Below are 25,465 nucleotides of genomic sequence, written 5' to 3'. Positions count from 1 at the left end.
TCCTTTTTTCTGGTCACTTACAATTTTAAGAGCTTCTAAAATTGTAAGCGTAGAGTTGAATATTACAAACTAACTGCAGTTTTTTTGCAAAGTGTAAACTATATATAATCTACCATTCAAATGAAATGGTGAAGTGATTGCATCACTTCCGCGGACGTTAGATGCTCCGGTTCCCATGGAAACGCACTCATAAGCGCGTTGAAACAACCCAGCTTGAAATCTAGCTTGAAAAATACGTGTATTAAACGCCATTTGAGCATAAGAAACAACATTCAGGATTCCCCCATTCATTTAGATAGGACTTCGAAATAATGCCGCCACAACCGCGCTGAGGCTCCTTTAAGTACGCCGGGTGTCAAGGTCTGGCGTCATTTCCGTTTTGAGGAGCGCGCCTTGCGCCGTGCGTGCTAGATGTTTTTTCGCCTTGAATCATAAGATAACTTTGGTTGAATTCGCTTGCTTTCAAATGATTAATCTGAAACATATGAATGTTGTTAAACGGTTAACTGCGAGCGGAGATATCACCAATACTCTTTAGTGTTTCACAGATTGCTTATCGCAGGAAGATCTAATATGGTCTGGTATGTATGATTGTCTGTGACATATTGTATTTTAAAAGTACAGTAATAAAATATGCTAGCGTAATTCGTTATATCAATTATTCCTATTAATATTGCATGTCGCGCATGTATTGTATAAAATAAACAAGTTGAAGTCATTTCCTCATTTTGAATGCTTCGAGATAAATGTCACTACCTTGTTTACTAATATAGCTTCTAATGCACGTTTTTGTATTTTAATAAGTGGTTTATGTGGCAGTAGCTGCAAACATGCATGTTTAAATGGGATGAAGCCATACAGTGGTCCCGGAAAAAAGACCGTTACGTCACAGTGAAAGTGTAGTATTAGTTGTTGGATGCCACTTCATTTCATTTAGTCATCTACTGCCGTGATATTTACACAGATTTGAATGTCCATATGCCGTTTTTGTTGTCATTTATGTAGTCGTGATCATTGTCATTCCCTAGCGTTGTGTTAAAAGCTCTCTCTGAAAATGGGTCAACGTACTGGAATGTGTGCAATTGCATAAGTAGTGATTTCAGCACTTTATATGTTACTTGACTCAAATACTCTTCGGGTGAATCACAGACAGAGTACCACTTAAATAAATAAAATTTAACACAATTCTTAGTACAAATGTTTTTGAGTAGATTTTACAGTTCCATCTCAAGTAAAATGGTTTTCCTCTGAATTATATATATATATATATATATATATATATATATATATATATATATATATATATATATATAAATAAAAAAATGAGATTATATTTAGATTATATATATATATATATATATATATATATATATATGTATATATATTTATATGTATATATATATATATATATATATATATATATATATATATATATATATAATTATAATTTTGTTTTCTAAGGGTTTATAACACTGCAATGTTAAATTTATGACAGCTGTATTATTTACAAAAAGTATATACGCACATTTTGTATTGACCTTATAACTTTTAATATGCCAGTGGAGTGTTAGTATGGTTATTAGAAACATTTTTCTTTTTCAAGCACAGGATGCTTATTTAATTATTGAATCCGGGTGCTTTTGCATTTAAATCATTAAAATGGACTTACCATCACTATGTTTTATACAAACCATATATTTTTAGTGCATAGCAACCCTTACAGTTATAGACCACCCGTTTTATTTTTTGTCACATAATAAAGGAAATTGTAGATTTAATCTTCAAATTTTCTGCCTTGTGGTGTTGTTGCCCCCTGTGGGATTTAAGAAGATAAAAAAGCAAATTCGCATTACTTGGAGTCAAATTTTACTGTGCTGTATCTTTCCTGTCAAAGCGTTTAATCTTTATTATTTTTATTTGTAGATTTGGACCACTTTTTCTCCCCCAATAGGACTGCTGTATGGACTTGTTCATGATGAACTGTGAGTTATTGGCAACATGCAGTGCACTGGGTTACCTGGAAGGAGATGTGTACCACAAAGAACCAGACTGCCTTGGTAAAGCTTGGACCTTTTCAGGAATTTCTTTAAGCGTATATTAAATATGGTAATTGCATCATGTGACACTCATGCGATTTATTTATTATAGAGAGTGTGAAGGATCTGATTCGTTACTTGAGACATGAAGATGACACGAGAGACATCAGGCAGCAGCTGGGAGCTGGGCAGATCCTTCAGAATGACCTCTTACCCATCATCACCCAGCACACGCAGGACAAACCTCTCTTCGATGCCTGTATCAGGTGTTTGAATGCATTGGGGGTTTTTTTGTATAAATTGTATCAGATGACAATTTATTAAAATGATCAAATCATTAAAAAAAATATTTCTCAGGATAATGGTGAACCTGACCCAGCCAGCACTGCTCTGCTTTGGAAAAGTTCCTGACGATCCGGCCTTCCGACATCACTACCTCCAAGTGACGTCATACCTTCAGGCCTATAAAGAGGTATAAAGGCCAGTTCACACGAGTTTCACTATCACCGTGTCTACAAGTGGTGCCATGCTACTAAAGACAAATTTACACTAGATGTGGACAATAAGTTGGTTAACATGCTTAATGCATCTGCACTACTTGTTACACAAGGGTATAATGGATTGGTAACACTTTACAAAAAGGTGTCATTTGTTAACATTAATTTATTAGCTAAAATAAACAATGAACAATGCATTTATTCATCTTTGTTAATGTTAGCTCATAAAAATACAGTCGTCTTTTCTAACAATGCATTAACTAATGTTAACAGACGCCACTTGCGATTTTTAATAATGCATTAGTAAATGCTCGACTTAGCTTTAACTAAGATTAATAAATGTAGAAGCATTGTTCATGTTATTGTAAGGTGTGAAGATGGCCCGGGCTCACTTGAGATTTCCATTTACGAATTCCGATGGTGTTTGGCCTTCAGATGTTTCTGTAGTGGCTGAGCTTCTGGCAGATCTCAGTTTGTAGTTGCAGTATAGCAGCCTAATATGAGAATCAGTAGACTATATTATTCATGTGATTAAAAATATGTATTTCATATGTACATTTCTTACTAAAATACCTCATACCTGTACAGTACCTGAACATTTTAAAAAAAAAAAAAAAAAGCAGTTTATTTTACAGTTAATTTCTTAATGTCTTAATGTCAACAATGTTCTTTTCTGTGGGTCCTTTAAAAAGTACATTGGGGATGGAAAGACAATTGCCATATAGCTTAAAAGAACACTATTTTTGAAAATGGCTCATTTTTCCCTTAGAGTTAGAGTTTTTGAATCTATTCAGCTGATCTCCTGGTCTGGCAATAAGACTTTTAGTTGCAAAAAATGACAGAAGAGATTTGATGTTTTTCCTATTTAAACCGTGGGAAATGCAAAGGGCTAGGGAAGAGAGAAAATGATAGGAAAACACTGACAGATTCTTTCGCTAACCACCTAAAGTTACAAATAATGGTGCTGGTGATGGCGATCCTGTGGCGAATGTTGATCCACCAGCCGAAAGGAGTTTTTGGAGGCAATGGTTGAAAGTTTGAGTGAAAATGAACTGTGCTCCATGCACTGCGTTTGAGTCTGAGTCTGAGATTAAAATCGTAGATATCTTACCAGAAAATGACTTGGAAGTTGAAATCACCTTTTAGAATTACTTGAGTAAAAATCTTGAAGTATTTGATGTTTACTGTACTGAATGAATAGATCAGGGAAATGCACAACAAGATTGTTCAGTTTTAACTTTCTTCCATTTTGTGTTTTTGGGTAAGAATAAGAAGCACTTAGTGTCTTTCGTTCCAACATAAGAAATCTTTCTTTTTAGAATGGTTTGAATTTTAATAATGAACGTGAATGGAAAACGTGCTGCGTGTATTTGTTTGTACGTGAGCAAGGTGTTTTAGGAGTCTAACTTTCAAGCGCTAAACCACTGATTCGTCAAATCTACGTCTATGTTCGTCTGCTTTCTACAACTTTCAAATAATTAATATGAATATAATTATAGCTGTATTGATACAGATCTGTCAACTGTTTTAATAATTTTGAAATCATTTTGTGTGCATGTGACCATTTTATTACCCCAACCCCCCATAAAATGATACTGATAAAGATTAAAATCTTGTTTTTTCAGGCATTTGCAGATGAGAAGATTTTTACTGTGCTGAGTGAAACGCTCTATAACCTTCTGCAACTGGTAAGGAGCACATCTGTGTTCGTATGTGAGATGGATTGATTAGATGTATTTTTGAATTCAAGGTTTTTTTTCCTTTTTTTTTCTGAGGACTGGGAGCAAAGAACTGAGGAGGATAATTTACTGATTGAGAGAATTTTGCTGCTGGTTAGAAATGTGTTGCATGTCCCTGCCGACCCATACGAGGAAAAGGTGAGTTTTTAGTAGGGCTGTGCAATTAATTGTTAAACTTTGTTAAAATAATGTTTTATTCAATATTGAAAAAGAATTTGTCTTTGAAAGCTAAACAAATTAGAAACTAAAGTTAACTAATGAAGCTCTAATATAAAATGTAAAAACAGTAAAGTATAAAAACACTTTCAAGCAATATTTAGGGCATGTTGTAGTCCAGTCCTAATGAAGGTGAATTAATACTAGCCAAAAAATCTGTTACTTCCAGAACACCTCTTTTTATAGGTCTAGATGATTCAACAAGTTTATGCAATTCTGCCTCTCCTGAGTGGAATTTTTCTTCAGGGGATCTGTAGTGCACTGTCTGAGAATTAACTGACTGCTGTGCTGTGAGGCGGCTAGCATACGGTCAGTTTAGCAAGTCTGTCTTCTTCCTGTCTTCTTGGTCCCCAGTTAGTCAAGTACAAACTCTAAGACTTTGTGCCATATTTCAAGAGAGAAAAGTGGCACCACCACAGGTCAGGTTTGCCCCCCAAAACTCAAGTCGTCTATGAAACCTATGTTATTCTGTGGGTACTACTGCAGCTACTGAGACCCAGCAGTCTGCTGTGAATCTCATCACCCCGGTAAGCAGGGAGGGGACCAGAACATATTACAGTATCTGACATTGTACTTGCGAGTTCACACACCTCTTTAATTTTTTTTTGTGATCTCCGACTGGCGAAGTCAAACATCGTTAGTACCAAAGTGAATGGCAGTCTTATTGAATTTACGTTTAGCATTATCCAGCACTTTTAAATTTGCCAGCCGATCTGGCAAACATTGGAGTTTGGTGGCTAGTGTCTCTCTTTTTACAATGGAATCACAAATTACTGTGGGGAGTGGGGAGAACCTGTTTGATATTCTGATCAGAACAGAAGAGCAGTGTTTTGACTCGTGACTATGCCGTCTCAGTCACCCAGTTGCCCTGCTGGACGGGCTCTAATGGTGGAAACAAAAAATGTACATGACTCACTAAATCCTGTCGCATTCAAAGTCGTATCTACAGTCCTCTCATTCTTATTGTCCTCAATTAAAGTTTAGATGCATGTCTTTAGTTCTGAAATCAATGTTGAACCAATTGAGAAAAAAGAAAATCGTAATAGGCACGAATAGAAGCGCAAGTGGAAACAGGCTTACCGGCTAACGAAAAAGTTTTAAACTATAGCTTTTAAGTGTTTACTTGTAGTTTCAGTTCTACAAAACATTGTTCATAGTTTAAGCAACAGACAAACTTTTGACCTACAAAACACTTAAAACTCATTTATAACATCTCTTTATAACATCATGCAAGTCATCTATATTTAGATGTTTGTTTCTGTAACCTGTTTTCGTCAAATATTTAAAATAGACTTTAATTTACATTACAGTATAATACATTTAGTAAAGGTAAAATAATTATATTCATATTTGTTGGTTAAGTATTATAATTTTAATAATATAAATGTGTTGTTATATTATTATAATCATTATTATTATTTCACGTAGTCATGTCGAATTAATTTCATTAAAACAGCAGTGTCATTGTTTTAAAAGAAATCCATAGAAAAGCAGCTTCGTGCGGTTTGAAGAAGAAAATGTTGAATTTTTTGGGACGTTTCATGTGCAGAACGTGGATGACGATGCCAGCATTCACGATAAACTGCTGTGGGCCATACACATGAGTGGGCTGGACGATCTGCTTAAGTTCCTGGCGTGTGCTCAGAGTGAACAGCAGTGGAACTTCCACATCCTGGAAATCATCTCCCTCATGTTTCGAGATCAGGTGACGTATTTAAATAACATTTCATCTACAGAGTCTTTGCTCTTTAAAAGAAAAGTTCACATTTAAAATGATCATATGCAGCTTTCCTATTTCAGTTTTCCTCTATTCCTCTGCAAACACAAACCAAGATTCTTACAAAAATATATATATATTTTTTTTCTTTATACAGTATTTCAAATGGCTCTTCAGTTGGGATCAGGTGCTGCTAGAAAGTGTAAACAAGCTTAAGAAATCATTTTTAACAAAGATCCTGCAAATCCAAGTATTTTAGTGGAAAAACAGTTCAAATGTTAACTGGATTGCTTAAATATATATTAGAAAATGTTATAAACCATTCACTTTTCGAATTGGTGTGTGTGTGTGTGTGTGTGTAAAAAGGTCTGGGTTGCTATGAAAGTGATTAAATTTGCATTTTTTAGTTAACTGTTAATGATTGCAAGTGCAATTGAGCATATTTTTGAGAATTACGATGAAAATTCAGGGAACATGGAACCTTTTAGATAATCAGCTGTATGTTGTTTTTGACAACTCTGGCAGACTCCTGAGCTTTTGGTGAATGCAGGACAGATACGCTCAGCCCAGGAGAAACAGAAAGACATGCAGGAGCTGGAGTTACTAAGACACAAGGAACTAGCAGAAAAACGCAGCCGCACGTTATTGAGAGGTGCCAGGTGAGAGAATGTCATGGGATTATTTTATGTATCAGTTGCCATTTCTTTTTAACTTAAGGTTTTATTTGTTGATTTAATTAGCGCCCATGATTTAAAGGGTCATGAATACTTTTATGACGTGACATTAATGTAAACACAGCCCACCGCAAACACCCTTGTAATCCTGTTGAACCTTTTAGAATTTTATGAATGATTATTTTAGGTTTAAATGTGTTTAAGGATTTGGAAACAAGCCAATTAAGGCTGTTTCTAAAGCATGCAGTGCACCTTAGCTTATGTTTTATGAATAGAGCATATTCAGTATCATTTTTGTCTTTTTTTTTGTACTCATGCAGTACAGAAATATGCAGTTTGTTACAAAAGATAAAATCTAGTCTATTTGAAATTTAGCTTGGGTTTTCATTTGGAGCTTGTTCATTTGCTGTCTTTGTCAAAGTAGCTCAACACCTTTGATTAATTCATTTCTATTTATTTGTTAATTCTCTTTTGCGCTGACCAAGCTACACTGAGCAACTATTATCATTAAGAAACAATTTTGAAAACAACAATTGTTGTACATCTTTTAATATATCATAAATTTATTTTATTTATTTTTTTTATCTTATTGCCAGGCACTCTCGTTTTCGTGGCTCTTATGTCATTGAAGGACTGAAGTCCATTGGGGAGAAAGATGTGATTTTTCACCAAGGACTTCACAATGTAAGCATCACGTTAAAATCGAAAACTTAGAAAAAAAGATTTTACCACCTTCGTTTCATTAACATTTTTTATGTCTAAAATCTACAGTTTAAGAACTATTCTCATGATGTGGGTAAGGTTTTGAGACGTGTACCTAAACGCAAACAAATGGCTCAAGACTCAGAGAGCCAGCGACGCTCAGCGTTGAATGTTCGTCTCTTCCTGCGCGAGTTCTGCGTCGACTTCTTAGAGAACTGCTACAATCGACTCATGTACATTGTGAAGGTTAGTAAGACATCACTGAAACCCAAATGTCTCTGTCTTGAGTTTTCCCCTTCATATACCTTGGTGTTTTGTTTTTTTTGAGCAGGAGGGGTTGATCCGTGAACGGGCGCAGCAGCATGATGAGACGTATTATCTGTGGGCTATAACGTTTTTCATGGCTTTTAACCGCGGTCAGAATTTCAGACCAGATGTGGTGTCTGAGACCATATCTATCCGCACCTTTCATTTCATTGAGAAGAACATCACCAACTACTACGAGATGATGCTCACTGACCGGAAAGATGCCACATCCTGGTCTCGCAGGTTGGTTTTGTAATTTGGTTGCTTTTTCTGAAATGTGAGCTATGTTGTTGCGTAAGTTGAAAAAGTGAAGTGAACAATAGTAAACCGCTTAGTCATTTTTGATCAAAACTTGCTGTAAAAAATAACTTTTTTAACATAACTTCTATGTAAAGAAAAAAATCTTGTTGAACCATAACATACTCGATAAATAAATGGTATCTTTTCCATGTTAATATCAGTTTTTGTCCTAACTAGCCGTGACGGCCATTTAGAAATTTCTAATTTAGAAATGGTTTCTATTTTTGTGACGTTGCAGCTGGAACAACATCATACAAACTATATGACACTAGATAATCTCAGGTGATTATTATTTATTTATTCAAAGTTTTACTTCTCCAATATGAGTTTAAATATCATATTACGTGACCTTACAGTCGTATTGAAAGCAACAAAAGACAGTTTCCCTTCAGTTAAATTTGAGATCACTGCAAACCGATGAGTGTACTCCATAACAGAGATGTTATCGCTCATTGAGTTTGTACATTTAATAATGTTAAAAAGGTTTAATATTTATGAATTAGATAATGAACGTGTTGTTGCGAGAGCAGTGTGTTTCCAGAAAGAGCCCGCCCACACATGCGTCTGATTGGCTGTGATATTTGAAAAAAAAAAAAAAAACGCGTTTGATAACCGCAGTCAGATTTCAAATTTACGTCTTTCCCATAGACGCTGCATTAGCGTAATATTTTTTATTTTTTATTTCATGCAAATGTAATATAATACAAAGCATAGTGTTATAAATGCACATAGATTAAAGAAACATACAAATATGAGAAACTTTTGAGGATTTACGATGCTGATAACTGGTGAATATGTCACAGTTTTGTGAAAAGGGTTCGTTGCTTGTCACTGGAATCTTGTTGCATGTAGTTTGGACACGGTCTAAGAAGCATCATATGCATATTTGATCACTGACCATACAGCTTAGTTAAGTATAGCCTACTTAATATAATATTATTTTCTGTCTCCAGGATGCACTTGGCTCTGAAGGCGTATCAGGAACTTCTTCTGACAGTGAATGAAATGGATCGCTCAAAGGATGAAAACATCCAGCACAGTTCTAATGTAATAAAGAGTAAGTCTTTTCTTTTCTTTTTTTCTCCACTTCACTTTTTTTTAAAAATACATACACTTCTTATTTTAAAGTAATAGTTTAGATTGTTTGAAATGTTTTGCTCTGAGAGTTTAATTTCACATTAGGTTAGTATACCCATCTTTCTGTTCCTCATCGGTCACATCTGCTTCTGGTTGGTGCAGGCAATATTTTTTATATGATGGAGTTCAGGGAGATTTTTCTGACTCTCTTGCGTAAATATGATGAGCGAATGCAGCCACGCTCATTTCTCAGAGATCTGGTTGAGTCCACACATCTGTTTCTGAAGATGCTGGAGAGATTCTGCAAGGGTCGAAACAATCTGGTAGTACAGGTGAGAACTGAGACTTGAGTTACATTATAGTAACATATTTTTACACACTATACACATTATAGTTACATTATTTATATATATAGATATATAAATGTTTCCATTTATTGTGAACTTGACCAAAATTGGCAAGTAATGTATATTTTCAAAGACTTTAGGAGGGGTGCACTCCAGAATACAAATGACAAACTTCATACTTCATGATATACTATACCTGATATTATCAGCAGTTCATTATAATCATCCAATCACTGGCATCATCTCGATAAGAAAAATGAAGTTGACAAGATAATGTGTTGGTTTTTAAACGGCTGACAACTTATTCAGTTTGCAGTTCATGCATATAGTGCAATTTATTGTTTATGTGAAGATTGATTTTAAAAAAACAATAGATGTTTCAAAATTTGTCCACAAATGATCCACAACTGTTGTTCGTGAGTTTTTTTCTTTATCCAGAGCGGATCATTTATTTATTTGGTGGTAGTTTTAATGACATTTGAAATTGTACTTGCAACGATTGCAATGTGTTTTTGTGATCTTTAGAAAAAACGAGTGAAACGAAGAAAACGTAGCCAGAAGACGCTTCCAGCAGAGCCTACATCTGAAGACCTGGAGCAGACATGGCAAATAGTGTCTGAAGAGCTCAGAACATCTGGCTTTCAGGTGAGTCATAGAAAGAAGAGTGAAAGACATTTAAAAAGGTCTTTCGAATCTTTCAGACCTGCCTAACAAACGGCCCCCAATTACCCTGTTTTTAATAAGCAGCAAATAAAAGTCATAGTTAATTGTTAACAAATGTTACCTATTCTAAAGTGTTCACAAAAATGTTCGTTGATCAATTGTTAATTTAATTTAGAATTAAATCGTGAACACTAACCTTTTCCCTATTACATGTCATCCCTAATACATGAACTATATTTCCAGTTTTTTTTGGCCAGTAAAGTGGAAAAAAATCAGTGAATTTGTGTGTTGTTTTTATTGACTTTCATTATGCTTTAATATAAAAAGCTTTTCTTGGTATTCCATGTGGAACTTGAATTTGGTCCGTTATATCAGATTCTAAAGCCAATCTCTCTCGTCATCAATGTTTAATGCTTTAAAGACACGAGGAGTGCAACATTGTAGAAATAAGTACTGACGGGCCAACAAAACGAGCACTTGTTGTCTTGGCTGTTAAAAATAAAGTCACCTTTTCAAATGAAAATCTGCGCTTCATTTTGGACCTCTTTGTAGAGTGTGCAGCCTGCATGACTGTGCTCTGGTCATCATTACTTCTGCTCACATCTCTGCACCAGTGCACAAACTCCAATTACATACGGGACAGAACGTCCTTTTTTTGTTGAATTAACCCTTTAAGTATTTATACTTTTAAATACTTTGCAATCCATGTTATTGCTTTTTAATACGTTGCATTTTGGGGGCTAAAGTGTAAAGTATTTCCATATTTCTTTTATAAGCATTTACAGTTTTATTCGTTCTTGTATATATCTTGTATATGAACGCAATAAGTTGTGTGAGGTTGGCAACACTTTACGGTAAGGTTTCATTTGGTAACATTAAACCAATGTATTAACTAACACGAACAGTGAACAGTTCATGTTAATTAATGAAGCTTACTGTAAAATGTTTCCGTGATGTTTTTTTGGCTTGCAGTTATCGGAGAGTTTGACAGAGGGTGCTGTGCCCTTTGATGCCACGTCTGAGACTCCAGTGGAAGAGCAGAGGACCGAAGCACTGGTCAGGATTCAAGACTGTATAATGACTCGTGCAGGACCTGAAGCTTTGAGTTTACTCCGTGCTGCGCGGTAAGGCTGAATTACGCTTCGAATAGATCTGCTATTTAAATATTATGTTGCTTAAAAGCACATTGTGATTGGAAATGTTACACCCCTCGTTGCTGTGTCCAAAAGCGATGACACAAAACAATAAAAGCCATATCAAATGAGGCATTTGTTGCATTGTGTAGACGGGCATTTCTCCCAGAAGCACGTGATGACGCTTCATTTGGCTGCGCTGGACTCGCTCAGTGTGTTTTTTGGTTGTAAGGGAAAGATTAGCGTGAGATTGGGTGAGCGGTGCGTGTTATGCCCTCTTTTAATAATAAAAAAAATGTTTAATTGTATAATCGAGTTCTGAGAATCTGAATCGTATGTGTTAAGAGAAAGATTCCTGCTTTTAAATACGTTTTTTAAACTCTAGAAAGAAAAGATGCTACTTATTCTCTTGCAAAAATGTTGTTTGGAATCAGGGCAGTGTGGCCTGAAGGAGACACATTTGGATCCGTTGAGGTCGAACCTGAGGAGGAACTAGAACTTCTGAAGCAGATACTGTTCACTAAACTCCCGAGTAAGCTCACATTGCATACGTCACTGTACCCGATTCCTTCACATACTACATATTATCTTATATTTGTTACGCAGCACCATTACAGAGAAGGCCACCGCAGTATACTTTATTTCTGGCAACATGAACAACACTCAATGCTTTACTTTTCTAGTGTTGTTTAACAGCAGTACTGTCAGGTTTGGTAGAATAGTGTATGCTGTTGAACCTCATAGCATTGTCGTAATTCGAAAACCAGAACATAAAACTGGCAGGGCTAAGATCATGGGTTTGATTCCCAGGGGATATGAAAACAAGTAAAATATATATACCCTCAATGAAGAGTTTCATTCCTTTGGCATAAACACACCTACTAACATTTCAGTTATTGCCTACTGTTGAGCGCTGCAGTGCAGAACCGATATTTTGACTAAAATGATATACAGTTTTCCAGTATCAGGATTTTTTACTAAATTTGATATTGATAATCCTGGTTATTGGTGGCAACGCCTGAATGTCGGTATTCTAACAATACCCCTTGATATCATTACAAGCAATACTACACTTTACTGTTCTACCCAATACTGGAGCGGTGTGATGTATTGACTTTGTTGTCTTGATGTATAGAATCGATGCCGTTAGATTCTGCTCTTGAGGAAGAGGATGGAGTTGAGTTGGAAGAAGAAGAAGAGCTGGAGTCTGTCGCTGTGTCTGAGACGGAGTTCAACTTCTTAGATTTCATTAAGAGGTGAGTGAGGAATCATTCAACTTAAAGTAGATGTAAATGGAGTTCATTTTAATTGTAGAGTTAAAGTTGTTGGTAGTACATTTTCTGGACTGTTTATCAACATCACACAACTGGTCTGTCTCTTTCAAGCTGTATGTAAGCACAGGTAGGAAAAAAAAGCGTGTTTAGCTAGCTGAAGGCGCTGTGGTACAGAATATCCGCTAAAGTAATGGCAGATGCTTTTCGAATGAAATGTTTCTCCAAAACTTACTTCAGAACAATGGTAGTCTGGCAGTTTGGTTTAGTACAGAAATAAATGCTCACAGATGAGCAATATTCTCCATTGTTGTCCAACAGACAGTAGATCCCTCCTTTACTGTGATTAGTTAGGTGACTGAAAAGTGACTGCTAAAATCTTGACTCTAAGAAAAATAAAATAAAATGGCCGAACACTCAGCACTCCTATTTACAACAATTTAAAAATATGCCAGCAAAAGTGCTTTGGTGGAGTCTTTGGCTATCAGCAAGTTTGGTTTTTCTCAAATTGGATATTTAAGTAAAATTACGGCAATGTTGACCATTACTGATCATTTACTTGTAATAAGCAGAAACAACTGATGTCAAAATAAAGATCAATCCGTACTGTCATCAGTTCTTCTGCAGCACACTCCCATTCTGGAGTATAATCTATATAGCAATTCTAAGACGGTGTGAATTATGACTATTAAACTTCAAAAGTCTGTGATCTCACCCAATAAACTTCAGCAATGTACACTGCGGTAGCCAAGAAAATCACTATATTTCTGCATTTCCGAAAGTGAAACTTGCTGGCAGAGAATGAGTTTGCTTTTTCAATGAGCAAAATCAGCAATTTTTGCTACATATTTTTAAAATGTGAACAGGTAGATTGACACAAAGAACTTTACGAATAACTTCTTCTCTTTCTGTGTGAAGATAAAGAGCAATGTAAAGGTAAGAGCATTATTGTTGTTCATTATTTTTTTATTTATTTATTATTTATTTTAGTTGCCCATCCCTGCTTTAGACCAACAGTGAGTAGTTGCTCTAGTTTACACAGTTCCAAAAAAATAGCTACTCGCGGGTAAAATAAACTCAATAAGCAGACAGACGTGACTACAGTCAAGCGCAGATTTAAGTGCATAGGAAATAATGCAGTCAAGAATGAGGCATATTTAAAGAAAGGAGTCATATTTAAAGCAGTTGAAAAATTAATAATGAGTACTGATTAATGTTCACTTGGATTTTATTTCCAAATTTTTTCCAGGTTTGCCAATCCAAATGTTGTTCGTCCGTACATTATCCTGCTGCGCTCGTACTCCCAGAACTCTGTTCACACCAATCACTGCATCACGCGTATGCTGCATAGACTGGCTGTGGACCTAAAGATGGAGGCATTACTCTACCAGTTGTCCGTCTTTTCCCTGTTTAATAAGATCTTGGGAGACCCAGCAGCGACCGCCTATCAGGTAACGCACCTATCACAGTCTAGTTCTTTCTGCATCGCTTGCAACCAAGTGGTGCCTGTAGCTCTACTAGTAAAGCGTAGCGCCAAAGATGCTAAGGTGATGGATTTTTACGTTTTTACGTTTTAAAGAAAGCTTTTTCTCTCACACATCTGTATATCTAAATGTTAAAGTTTGTATTCAGTTATTAATTTAGTTATTGACTCGTTTGTTTTTTGTTGTCGTTACAGGAGCTTGTTACATTTTCGAAATACGTTCTGAACCGGTTCTTCGTATTTGCTTCCACAAACAACAAAGCGTTTGTGGAGCTGCTGTTCTGGAAGAACGTAGGTGCTGTAAGAGAAATGACGGAGGGATATAGCAAAGACGGGTAATTTTTGATCTTGATTGTTGTTGAGATCTCAACTATGAACTTTTTTTATGCTCAAAATTAGAATAATATTGTTTATTCACATGTTTGTATTTTTTAGGGAAGGCAACAAAAAAGGAAAGTGGACTCCTGAGGAAGAAGAACAGCTTCAGCGACTGTTTGAGGAATACAAGGACTCTGGAGGTGGAGTTCCAGTCGTTCTCAGTGTCTTCTGACTGAATTTTGAGTACTGACCAGTCTTCTAAATGATCTTTGTTGTTGTTTTGGATCTTTTTGTTCTTAAGTGCCAGATGTTGTTGAGACAATATTACCGTTGCTAAGCAGCAGCCACACTAGACGTGACGTGGTGTCTCACATGGTGTCCATGGGTTTGGTGGACAGTGTGAAGGATTTAAAGAAAGAAAGGTATGCTTCTTTTGTAAAACCTGTAGTTGGAAAGTAAAGTCTGGTAGTAAAGTAGAGACATTTTGCTGCGTGTCGTTTCTCTCAACCTCTTTTTCTTCTCTGTATTGTACCATTTATACTATTCTAGTCAAATTTTGCTGCAAACATCAGCTTTACCTTGGCTAATGGTTATGGTATAAACTCAAATTGTGTAATACACACCTAGCCCACATTTTTATGTATGCATGTATGTATGTATGTATGTATGTATGTATGTATGTGTATACTAGCATCAGGGTGAACTATTACTTCAGTGAAGCTTGATAGAATTAGGTTTTTAAAAAGCGGTTAAATTTAAGTTTTTCACATTTTCTGTGGTGAGATATCAAACAAATAAGTGGGGCTGTATGCGGCTTTTAACAAGTTAGCGTACATGTATAATGTGTTATTTTATTAAAAAAAAATTTTTTTTTGGTCATAATAACCAGTTGGCCCATATCTTGAGTGCAGTGTATAAACTTCAATAAACTTGGTACACTTTTGAACAGGTTCATCATTTGCAGATGCTAGGTGGCATTTCAACTACAAAATTGTATGACTAAATCATTTCTTGCATTGCATGGGCCTAATCACTTTCTGGTTTAGAAGAAATTATTTTTCTTCCCCCTCATTTGATCAGGAAAGGTACTCGTATTGTGCTCTGGACTGAAGAGCAGGAACAAGAACTCCAGATGCTCTTTGAGGATTTTAAAGACTCTGATGGTTAGTCCAAACTAAATATATTTAATTATATGTCAGTTATTTTATATTCAAGTTGTTGATTTCATTGCTCTTACAAAAATAAAGCGTGTTTTTAACAGTTAAGGTTCATAAAGTCTTGTAAAAGAAATTCTGTGATTCACAAAATCTGTGTAATTGCTCTCCAACTTTATGAAACTGTCCCTTCAACATAAGTACAAATAATCCGAAGAAGTTGTTATGCCTGCAAAGTCATTTTATGTTTTGCTTTCTGTCACTAGATGTGCTTGGAAATATTCTAAAGCGGATCACAGCCAAGCGTTCAAGGGCACGAATAGTTGAAAAAATCCTCAGCATGGGTCTAGTGTCCGACCGCAGAGAGCTTCACAAGAAGAGAAAACGAAGTGCTCCTGGGAGGAGTACTGGAATGGTGCGTCCATCGACATATCAGTTCTGTGCTGCAACATAACGCTGGCGATATTTTCATGACTGGGATATTTTAACCCTCTAAATACAGAATTGATGCTATGAACATGTTGTGAAGTATGGACAATGGAAATAATTAGATTGATTCTAAAAGAAAAATGACTGAACCAAAGTTTCACCACCAAGCACCAAATGTAAGAAATGCATCTGTCCTGTCGGAAGACATATATTTAAATTTGTGTGTGTGTGTGTTTATATATGTCAGACAGAGGAGGAGTTCTTTGATTTGCCTGAAGAGTCACAGGACAAGGAACTGGACATAGAGGAAGAAGAAGAGGATAAATCGGATGAAGATGAGCATGACTATGAAGAACATGTTGGTGATTCAGCCAAAAGAAGACAAAAGAGCACGAGTAGAGACAATGCTTTAGAGAAAAATCATAGTCTGAGAAAAATGGTCCAGACTTTAAAGCAAGAAGGTAGGTACCATCAGGCATATTTCTGAGTGAAATCATTTCTAGTCACATAATTCCTGCTCTTTAATGTTGCTCTTCAAAAGGTCTGTCAGGGCCTGTCCTGTGGCTACAGAATTCCCTTAACAGAACCGCTGATGACCGTGAGGAGGATGGTGAGTGCATAAAATATTAGTGATTATCAGTGATCATCAACACAGAATCGCAGAACCGTCCACATCTGCATCGTGATGCAACGATTCATTTTGACAGCTGTAATGAATAGTGAGATGTCTGTTTTCAGAAGCTTTTATGGGAATTCTCTGAAATCACCCTATTATAATATAATAACCCTATTTTGTTTGTATTTCAAAATGTTGTTACAGATATGACCTTGTCTTCTTTTTCAGGTGTTTCTCATCCTGTGGCACTGGTTCCTCTGACAGAGGAGAACGAGGATGCTATGGAGAACAAGACTTTCCAAAAACTTCTGCGCACAGTCGGTATCCGTGCACCTGCAGATGGACAGGTTGGTTTGAGCTTCTGGAACTTCCCTATTGCAATAAATATTTGAATTTTGAAATTTTGAAATTGAAATTTATTTGAATATCTGTACACTTGGGGCCCGTTCTTTGTATGTTGCTTATTTTATCGGAGATAATTTGAAATATTCCAGATCTTCTATTCCCAATAACTCTTAATATCTGGATTAAGTTGTGTAAGATCACGTTAACCTGGAAAGGGCAGGTGTATTGATACTTGAAATTTACAATCAGCAATGCGGTGATTGGCTGGTGGCACATCAGCAACGATCATATGATCATATCATTTAAACAGACGTGTGATGAAAAACAGATTTCTGGACTTTTATAAGGAAACAGCCAAGCGAACAAACCGACATAAATGTTATAAAAGATTTTATATATATATATAAATTCATTTTAAAGCTCAAAATGTACAATTTGCTCAGTTCTTTACTTCTATGAGCAGAAATGTTGTTTTAGTGCTTCTAGGAAAATGAACTCAAAACAAGCCTAGAAGTGCTTTAAAAGTTGTTTCTCGGTGAGAGAAAGCTTTTTCATGCAGTTTCAAAGCAGAAAGAGCCTTTTCAGTTTGTTTCTAGTTTTGGGTACAGAAAGTCATTTTAGAGCTTAAAATGCACAATTTGCTCATTTCTAGACTTCTATGAGCAGAAATGCTGTTTTAACTCCTGTAATTGCTGTGATCACTCAAAAAAATAACTGTATAGCATGTTTATAGCAACATTTCTTCTTGAACGGTTCAGTATATTTCTGCTGCTGTATACAGTGTTCTACAACAGATGTTTATTTAGGCTTCATGTGGCCATGAGATACAACTAGGGCTGAACCAGAATATTTGAACACCTGGCATCCCTAATATGATTGCACGAATGCTTCGTTACCTCCCCCTCCTTTGATCACATGCTGTTTTCGTTACCGAATATTTGGTGTTGGTTGCTACCGAAGCTTTGAAGCTCAAAAAGTGGTATTCAGAGCAGTCCTAAACACAGCACTGACACTATCATGAACATTTAACTGATGACATCTAGGTGAGCTGCCTTAAGAACACTTTCAATTGTATTATGTTGACTATGCTATCATCTCATCCAATGTGTCATTCATCAGGAGTCTTTCTGGAGGATTTCTTCCAGCCTGAGCGTGAATCAGCTGAGGTCATTAGCAGCATCTCTCGACCTGGTCGAGGAGACTGAAGGGGACTCTGAGGGAAACCAGGAGAGCAGTCTGACTGTCGAGATGGAGGATGATAATCAAGACACGAGAGCTCAGGCGCTGAGAGCTTTGCTGTTGTCACGCCAGAGGAAATGTCCCTCTTCCAAATCGAAGGGTAAGCATGCAACATTTTTGTTTCTCATTTTATTAGAGGCCAAGCAGTCAAAGTCAAAATACAAATATCTGTTAGTTAGTGGTTTTTTTTTGTCTGTGGCAACCCATAGATAGCACACAGATAGAGGACAGTTGGAGCATTCACAAGAGCAGGGTGTCTGCAGGGCCTTAAACTGTATAAGAAAGTCTTAATTATCGTTTCAAGGGGTCTTAAATTTGGAGACTGAAAGACCGGAATTGCAATATGGCAGAATGTGAGGATTAAACTTCAGAAGGCTGTGATTTTATGGAGTAAACAAGACCGCCACAAGTTCAAAGTCCGGTCCGCTGCTGTCAGAGAATCAGCATAAAAGTTTCGCCATCAAAAATCATTCTTAACACAGCAACCACTGTTTCACGTCTCAAAATGACGGCATCAACGTGTAAACGATTCGGTTTAGCTGCAATGACTAGTTAACGGTGACATGCTGTTTTAATTTCACATATCAAGAAATGTAATGTTATTTAATTGAAATAATTTATTGATGCAAATTTTTTTTAATCCATAAAATAATTATCTATTTTCTTGAAAAAATGTAAAGGCTGAAATGTAGTTTTTTACCCGCTTATATGGTATTCAGTTTATTTTTGGAGGTCTTAAAAAGGTTTTAAAAAGTCTAAAATTTGAGCCTTAAAATCCCGCAGAAACCCTGAATAGAAAATCCTTTAAAATCCTCCAGCGCGTCAAAGGATTTTTTTTTCCTTCCAATTTCTGAATTCATGCCAATCCGAATGCATTAATGTGGTTTCAGTTTCTACCATATAAACCTTTCACTGCTATTTATTTTTTTGGTTTTTTATAAACGTTTATGAACATCACCGGAATGCTATTTTTATTCCGATTTTACAGCATTAGTGTGCTTGGCCTCATGATTTTTGCTTGTACAAGTATTAAGTGTATAAGTACTTTTTTGGTAATTGGCAAATAATTTTCTGTCTTTTTAAGACTCTGTGTCATGTGAGGGCCGTTCTGATACTGTGGAACAAAGGTTAGTGCCGGTGTCGGTGTGCTACTTTAAGTGACCACAAGAAGGTTCACGCTAAGGTGACTTTCTTGACTTTTCTATTAAATGTGATTTCGATTATTTGTATTTCAGGGATCATTTAGAGGAGAAAATATCAAAGAAGAGAAGAAGAGTGTTGGATGATGACGACGAAGATGATGATGATCTGAAAGGTAATGAACAGCGTCTTAAAAGCTTCGAATTTCCATTAAACGGCTCAAATTGAGGAAAATGAGGTACATGCACTGTGTTTGAATCTGATATTACACATTCGTGATGAACACTAAGCATGTTTTGAAAGATAATGTGTTCTTAATTTATATGTAAAGCCTAACTTACTGTAATTCTAGGATTTTGGATTATATGCTACTATGATATTTTTAAATGTATATCAAATAGAGACCATTTTCACAGCAGATATATTTTATCTTTGAGTTTACGATGATGAAGGATATTGTTAAAAAGCGAGATGACTTATTTTCCTCTCTCCCACAGATATTTCAGATGCGGATCCTTTATCTAGGAATAACTTTGAAAGAAGCATTGATTCAGACCACAAGAGTCCTGCTGCCCCGGCTAAGCGCAGATATACAAGAGTGTTAAGCGACGAAGAGGACGATGTCTAGAAATATTAATACAATACCAAATGGACCTCCCACCTCTTTTTTTATTTTAAGTGAATTATCAGTCTACCTTTAAATTTTGTTATCCTGTTACCCAGGAAAAGAATTGTTTGCCATATTTGAGGTATTTTTAATATTTTGGGGAAATGTAATTTCAAATGTCTTGTTCTACATGATTTTTGGTTTATTGTTGGTACACCAGCGTTCTCACTTCAGTGTCAACAATAATTGCTTTGATATCTCGCATTTCTACAGGCTTTGGTTAGCGTTACCTGTATAGTTCTTACACATAGAAACTTCTTGAGGTATATGGCTGTGCTCTTTGTATGTTAATAAAATTTACTGTATGAAACAGGTCATCATTTTGTTGCAATAACTCTATTTAAGCGAGTAGAAAGTGGCTACTTGGTCAGCTGAATGCCAGGGCTTAGATACGATGTCTAGAATTTGATTTCACTGTTACTCCAACTGACAGAAGTAAACATTTCATTTAGCTTCGGTAATAAAACGGTAATAAAAACGTATTTCATTGTGAGATTTTAGATTACTCGTAATATGAATTTTTATCTGGTAAAATTTATAGCACTGAATGTTTGGAAACACGTATAAGCAATACTTTCAGTATGCAGATTTTCTAAAACTCCTCTAATATACACATCCTTTAGGATACAAATTTGAATACAAGAAAAAAAAAATTGTTTTTATATATATCTATATATATATATATATATATATATATATATATATATATAGATATCTCATTTTCCAAGGCTTATGTCTTGGAGGTGTCTTTAACGACACACCTCAACATACACAAGTGCCATACGCTGCACTCTTGCTTTTTTTCCGTTTTTAATGGTGCTGGAGAACTGCTTAACACTGCACCACTGACCTCTATTGGGCTCTCTTGGTTTTACAATACATATAAACAATGATGGTCTTCACTGCGAAACACAAGATCCAGGTCCAACTCCTTCCATCTTACACATACACATAGGTGTTTTCAGTTTGAAGCGTCGTTGCAGTGACCGAATGTCGTATTACATCTTGCTGTACTCTGATGATAATTTGATCAGTCGCTGCAGCACCACCTACCCGCTAGATGTGGATCCAATCCCTGGATCTTCTGAAATGAGGGGCTACAGACATTCTCCCCACTTTGACGGTTCCTTTAATAAACAAACTAAAGCTGGTCCAAGTGCAGCAGCTGGAGTTCTTACTAGAGCCAAGTATGACCATATTAGCTTGGTTTAAGCATTTTGTGCATTTTAAAATCGTGTGTGTTGTGTTGCAGCCTGGATTTAAACCACGCTATATCAGTTTAGTCTGGCCAGCAATTGTCATGTTTAGCTTGCTTAGCTGGGGACACTCAATTTCTGAAAATATTGACGATTGTATTGAATAGATTCTATTGAACTGAAACGACCAAAATAACTGAATCGATTGTGAACTGACTTTGAATGCTTACTATTCTCTTGCACACTGTTTTTTTTAATTGTACTATTTATATTTACTGTAAAGCTGCTTTGATACAATCTGTATTGTATAAAGCACTATATGAGTAATGGTGAGAGCATCAAAAATGTGTCATGATGCTTTCATCTGTGATGTGTGCCGTTTTGGTTTAAGGATAAACTTCCACTTGACTGATCTTGTAGACAATGAACATAAAGCATGTTGTTGTAGAAGACATTTTATTAAAATTATTTCAATCATTTATGTTGAGTAAAGAAATAAAACATTAAAATAGTTGCAAAGGTTTTACAGTTCTTTGACCAGTTCTGGTCATCTCTTGGTGCTGATCCACCATCTGATCTGGATACAAACTGAGAAACAGAATAAGAAAGAAACAGACAAATACTAGTGTAGATGCCATTCTCTTTCCAAGTATATTGTGTGTTACGAGGAGTGTTCCCAGTTCCGGCTGATTCAGTTAATGCAGCCTAATAATCCTTATTAATATAAGCGTATTAGTGAGTTATGTGTCAGCTAGGTTAAAGCGATGGGTCTTTAATCTAGATTTAAACTGACAGAGTATTTCTGCCTCCCGAACAGTGTTAGGGAGATTGGGAGTTTGGGCACTAAACAGAAAAATGATCTGCCGCCAAAATTTTTATATTCTAGGTTTTCAGAGGTGCAACGGTACTTTCATATGTTTTCTATGCAGAGTGCAGATGCAAATGACTGTGCATTTTTTATGTTTTTAACTTGAAACTGTCTAAAGCCGAAGATGTGTGTGTTGTCTGTCTTTCCTCTTTCCCACAGCTGTAAGCCAACCTAATGCTCAGCCGGTTAAAGTGGACATAACAAAGGAAATTTTGGATTCTTTGTGGGGCAAAGCTGTGGTTGCTGACACAGGAATGACACTGCATGGGAAATCTGTTGCCTTGCCATTTGTAGTATATGGAGTATCTGCCACTCGATATGCAGCAGAGATGAACACAAGGTGATCAGGCAGAGGTCAGTATACCACGCAAACAATGCAGGGTAATAATCCAAAAATGAGGGAATACTCATCCATGTTAAAAAACACAGCATATGCTGGTTTAAGTTGGTTCTTAGCTGGTCATGAGCAGGAGGTAGTGCTTAGGATCATCACATGACCAGCTTAAACCAGCCGTCATGCTTCAAAACCTAAACAGCATATTCTTTTTTTATGTCTGTTTGTTTTTTCATAAAGGATCTCCAGGAACAGGGCTGGAAACCCCTGGTTTAGAGGGAAAAAAATCCACAATAATTCACATCAATCTTTGTCAGAGCCCTCGAGATCGACTTCCTACAGAGTTAAGCTCCATCAAACGTACCTGCCTATAGCTTTCTATTAATCTTGTTCAGATGTGTTTGATTAGGTTTAGTTTGTTTGATTTGTTCTCTGTGAAGGGCTACCTAATCAACTCCAACCCTAATCAAACATACATAAATATTCTGTCTATGTATACTGTATATAGATATATATTATATTTTAACCATGTCTTCATATGCAGTTCTCACCAATTAGTTATAATACTAATAATGTCTAAAACTTGATTATAGCTTGATTTTACTATTGGTAAAGAGAATATCAAATCCCACCCTCTGGTATCAAACCAGGTATGGTCATTGCTTTGTATCTTTTACATTTGCATACATTTTACATTTGAAACATTCAGTTTTAAAACCTTCCTAAAGGGTTAGTTTACCTCAAAATGAAAATTATGCCGTTAATTACTCACCCTGATGTCGTCCCAAACCCATAAGACCTTCATTCATCTTCAGAACACACATTAGGATATTTTTGATGAACGTGAGCTACTAATGTTGAGCAACTAATGTTGAGCCACTGATGTCACATGGACGGTTTTACCAATGTTTTCACTACATTTGAGGATCATTTCAGTTTTGTTGCTGTCTATGGAGGGTCAGATGGCTCTCTAATTTCATCAAAAATATCTTAATATGTGTTATGGTTTGGAGCGACATGATTAATGCCAGATTTTTAATTTTGTAGCAAACTAATCCTTTAATTCTAATTCCTTTGAACAGATACATTCATGGATAACAAAAAATCGAGTGTTATTGTAACTCTAATACCGAGCCAAGAATGCTAAGAATGAAATAGAGAAATACATGAAGGTAAAGACATGAGGAGAAAGAGAACAATAATGAAAGAACATCATTGACTGGGCCATGCGTATACTCTCATCTTGTGACTCTCCATCACTGCAGCTCTGGGTCATATTAACAGATATGACCCAACAAGCACGATTCTAAGACAGCCATGCTCCGAGAATATCACCCTCTTTCGTGTCTTCATTTGAATGGACATTTATTGTCACAGGATCGACATATGATCACAAGATCAGGAGCTGTAGACGCGAGATTCACATTTACAACTTTGTACACTAAAACTTGAACGTGAATCTCGGTACAAGAAAATCTAAAGAAAGCAGCAGAAGAATTACTTCAAATGACCAATCAACTAAAATCATTTGCTTTTAATGAAGCAGACAGTATTTTACCTCTTGTTTTGTCAGTTTTATTACTCTTCCTTTTTAAAGATTGTTCATTTGTCAGAGGATCTTTTGAGTATAGTCCTCCTCAAGTCAGTCCAGAAGTTTATTTGATTGGATTTTGGTCTGGCCTCTTGTTCATCTACTTATAAAGTCATTTCTTTTTCTATTTTGATTTGCGTTTGAGGTTATTATTGTGCTGAAATGCCTCTTTGGCCTGCAGGTCTTGTGCCTGTTTGTTTTTCCTTTATCTTTTTGGATGTCTGTGCGGTGTCACATTGTCCCACTTTGTTGATGATGGCCTTCAATTCAGTGGCATCTTCACTTAAACTCTTACTTCTTTGTATAAATCTCCCAAAATAAAAGGTTGTGCGCACATATTACCAGGTAATTTTAGAGTTCCTGTATTCAATAGAGGATTATACATGTAGGAGTTTGTGTATAACCCAACCTGGTCTCATAAAAATATGTACCTTGGTGCACTTTTTGTGCAACACAGTTTCGCTGCACGTTTCTCGCCGCAGTTTTAAAGAGAAATGTCCACTGAATTCAGCTAAAACACTGGTTTAATACGTGCACCCTGGCACATTTTTATTACATTGACATAGGTATTGCTGTGTTTTTATTACGTTGCTTCAGTTAAACATAAATGTTAGAAATATGCCCTAAACCAAATCCAACCCTAAACCTACCTAGTAGCCTTAACCAATGCACAACTAATACTAAATGGCATTTGTTGATGCAACCGTGCCATTTTAACTTCCTTTTGTGCAGATTTGATCCATTTATCAAACCATAGTCACGCGGGATTCAAACCGAAGCTTTCCAAAACATAAAGGCAACGTAGTATCACGTGGGCTACCGTAAAAACCTACCGTCTTTGCAAACCCACAGATATGAGGCTGGATATGGATGATGCTAACGTTCAAAAGCTTCAGTTTTCAAATCTCCCAGCATATTAATATTGTTTTGAAGTAATACATGATATATCTGTAGTAACTGTGTGAAAATTGTGCTTTAATAATCGAAACTGTACATAAAAAGTGTACCCAGGTACGTTTATGCCATGAGACCAGGTAGGAATGCCTGTTGTAAAACATACAAGAACAGATTATAATAATTACTTGTCTAAACTTATTGTCTTAAACTTAACCTAATGTTACAGTCATAATAGCATTAATGAAATCAACACTATTATAAAAGGATAATCGTTTCATTAATCCTCATTCATTCTTTTTGTCTGCAGTTTCAACAAAAGCTTTTAAGTAATTTATTTGATAAGAGGAGAGGTTACATAACAGTTATGCATTGAAAGAATTTTCTTAAATATTCCTAATCTACAAGCCTCTATAGGAGTGCTTGAGAGTGTGGGAGGAACCTAATATGCACAAATCTATGATGTCATACATTGGGGTTTGGTTTTGGGTGCCGATATTGAAGAATGTGCAG

At 36.0% G+C, this 25,465-nt stretch overlaps 1 protein-coding gene across 1 annotated transcript; it reads left to right on the top strand.

The window, feature by feature from the left end:
* The first annotated feature begins 382 nt into the window (after nt 1-382).
* timeless (timeless circadian clock) lies at nt 383-20,386 on the top strand. Its single transcript, XM_043252517.1, has 30 exons — nt 383-581; nt 1,924-2,057; nt 2,149-2,302; nt 2,394-2,508; nt 4,159-4,221; nt 4,309-4,410; nt 6,038-6,193; nt 6,731-6,864; nt 7,476-7,563; nt 7,651-7,827; nt 7,913-8,130; nt 9,141-9,244; nt 9,427-9,596; nt 10,137-10,256; nt 11,247-11,398; nt 11,842-11,939; nt 12,543-12,663; nt 13,928-14,129; nt 14,357-14,496; nt 14,597-14,679; nt 14,781-14,901; nt 15,560-15,642; nt 15,900-16,048; nt 16,310-16,523; nt 16,604-16,672; nt 16,907-17,025; nt 18,143-18,362; nt 19,347-19,389; nt 19,498-19,577; nt 19,900-20,386. Exons 2-30 carry the CDS (start codon nt 1,961-1,963, stop codon nt 20,028-20,030), a joined length of 3,723 nt encoding a protein of 1,240 aa, XP_043108452.1. The 5' UTR covers nt 383-581; nt 1,924-1,960; the 3' UTR covers nt 20,031-20,386.
* The last annotated feature ends 5,079 nt before the right edge of the window (nt 20,387-25,465 follow it).

This window comes from Puntigrus tetrazona, chromosome 11 (assembly GCF_018831695.1).
Source record: "Puntigrus tetrazona isolate hp1 chromosome 11, ASM1883169v1, whole genome shotgun sequence".
NCBI classification, from domain to species: domain Eukaryota; kingdom Metazoa; phylum Chordata; class Actinopteri; order Cypriniformes; family Cyprinidae; genus Puntigrus; species Puntigrus tetrazona.
The sequence above is the reverse complement of the archived record's forward strand: the minus strand, read 5'-3'. Positions and strand labels throughout refer to the sequence as shown.

Bases quoted from the DNA above. Each gene is read 5' to 3' on its own strand.
- timeless (XM_043252517.1), top strand. From the start codon at position 1,961: ATGGACTTGTTCATGATGAACTGTGAGTTATTGGCAACATGCAGTGCA. The intron at 2,058-2,148 runs GTAAAGCTTGGA...TATTTATTATAG, and splicing joins CAAAGAACCAGACTGCCTTG to AGAGTGTGAAGGATCTGATT. The intron at 2,303-2,393 runs GTGTTTGAATGC...AATATTTCTCAG, and splicing joins CTCTTCGATGCCTGTATCAG to GATAATGGTGAACCTGACCC.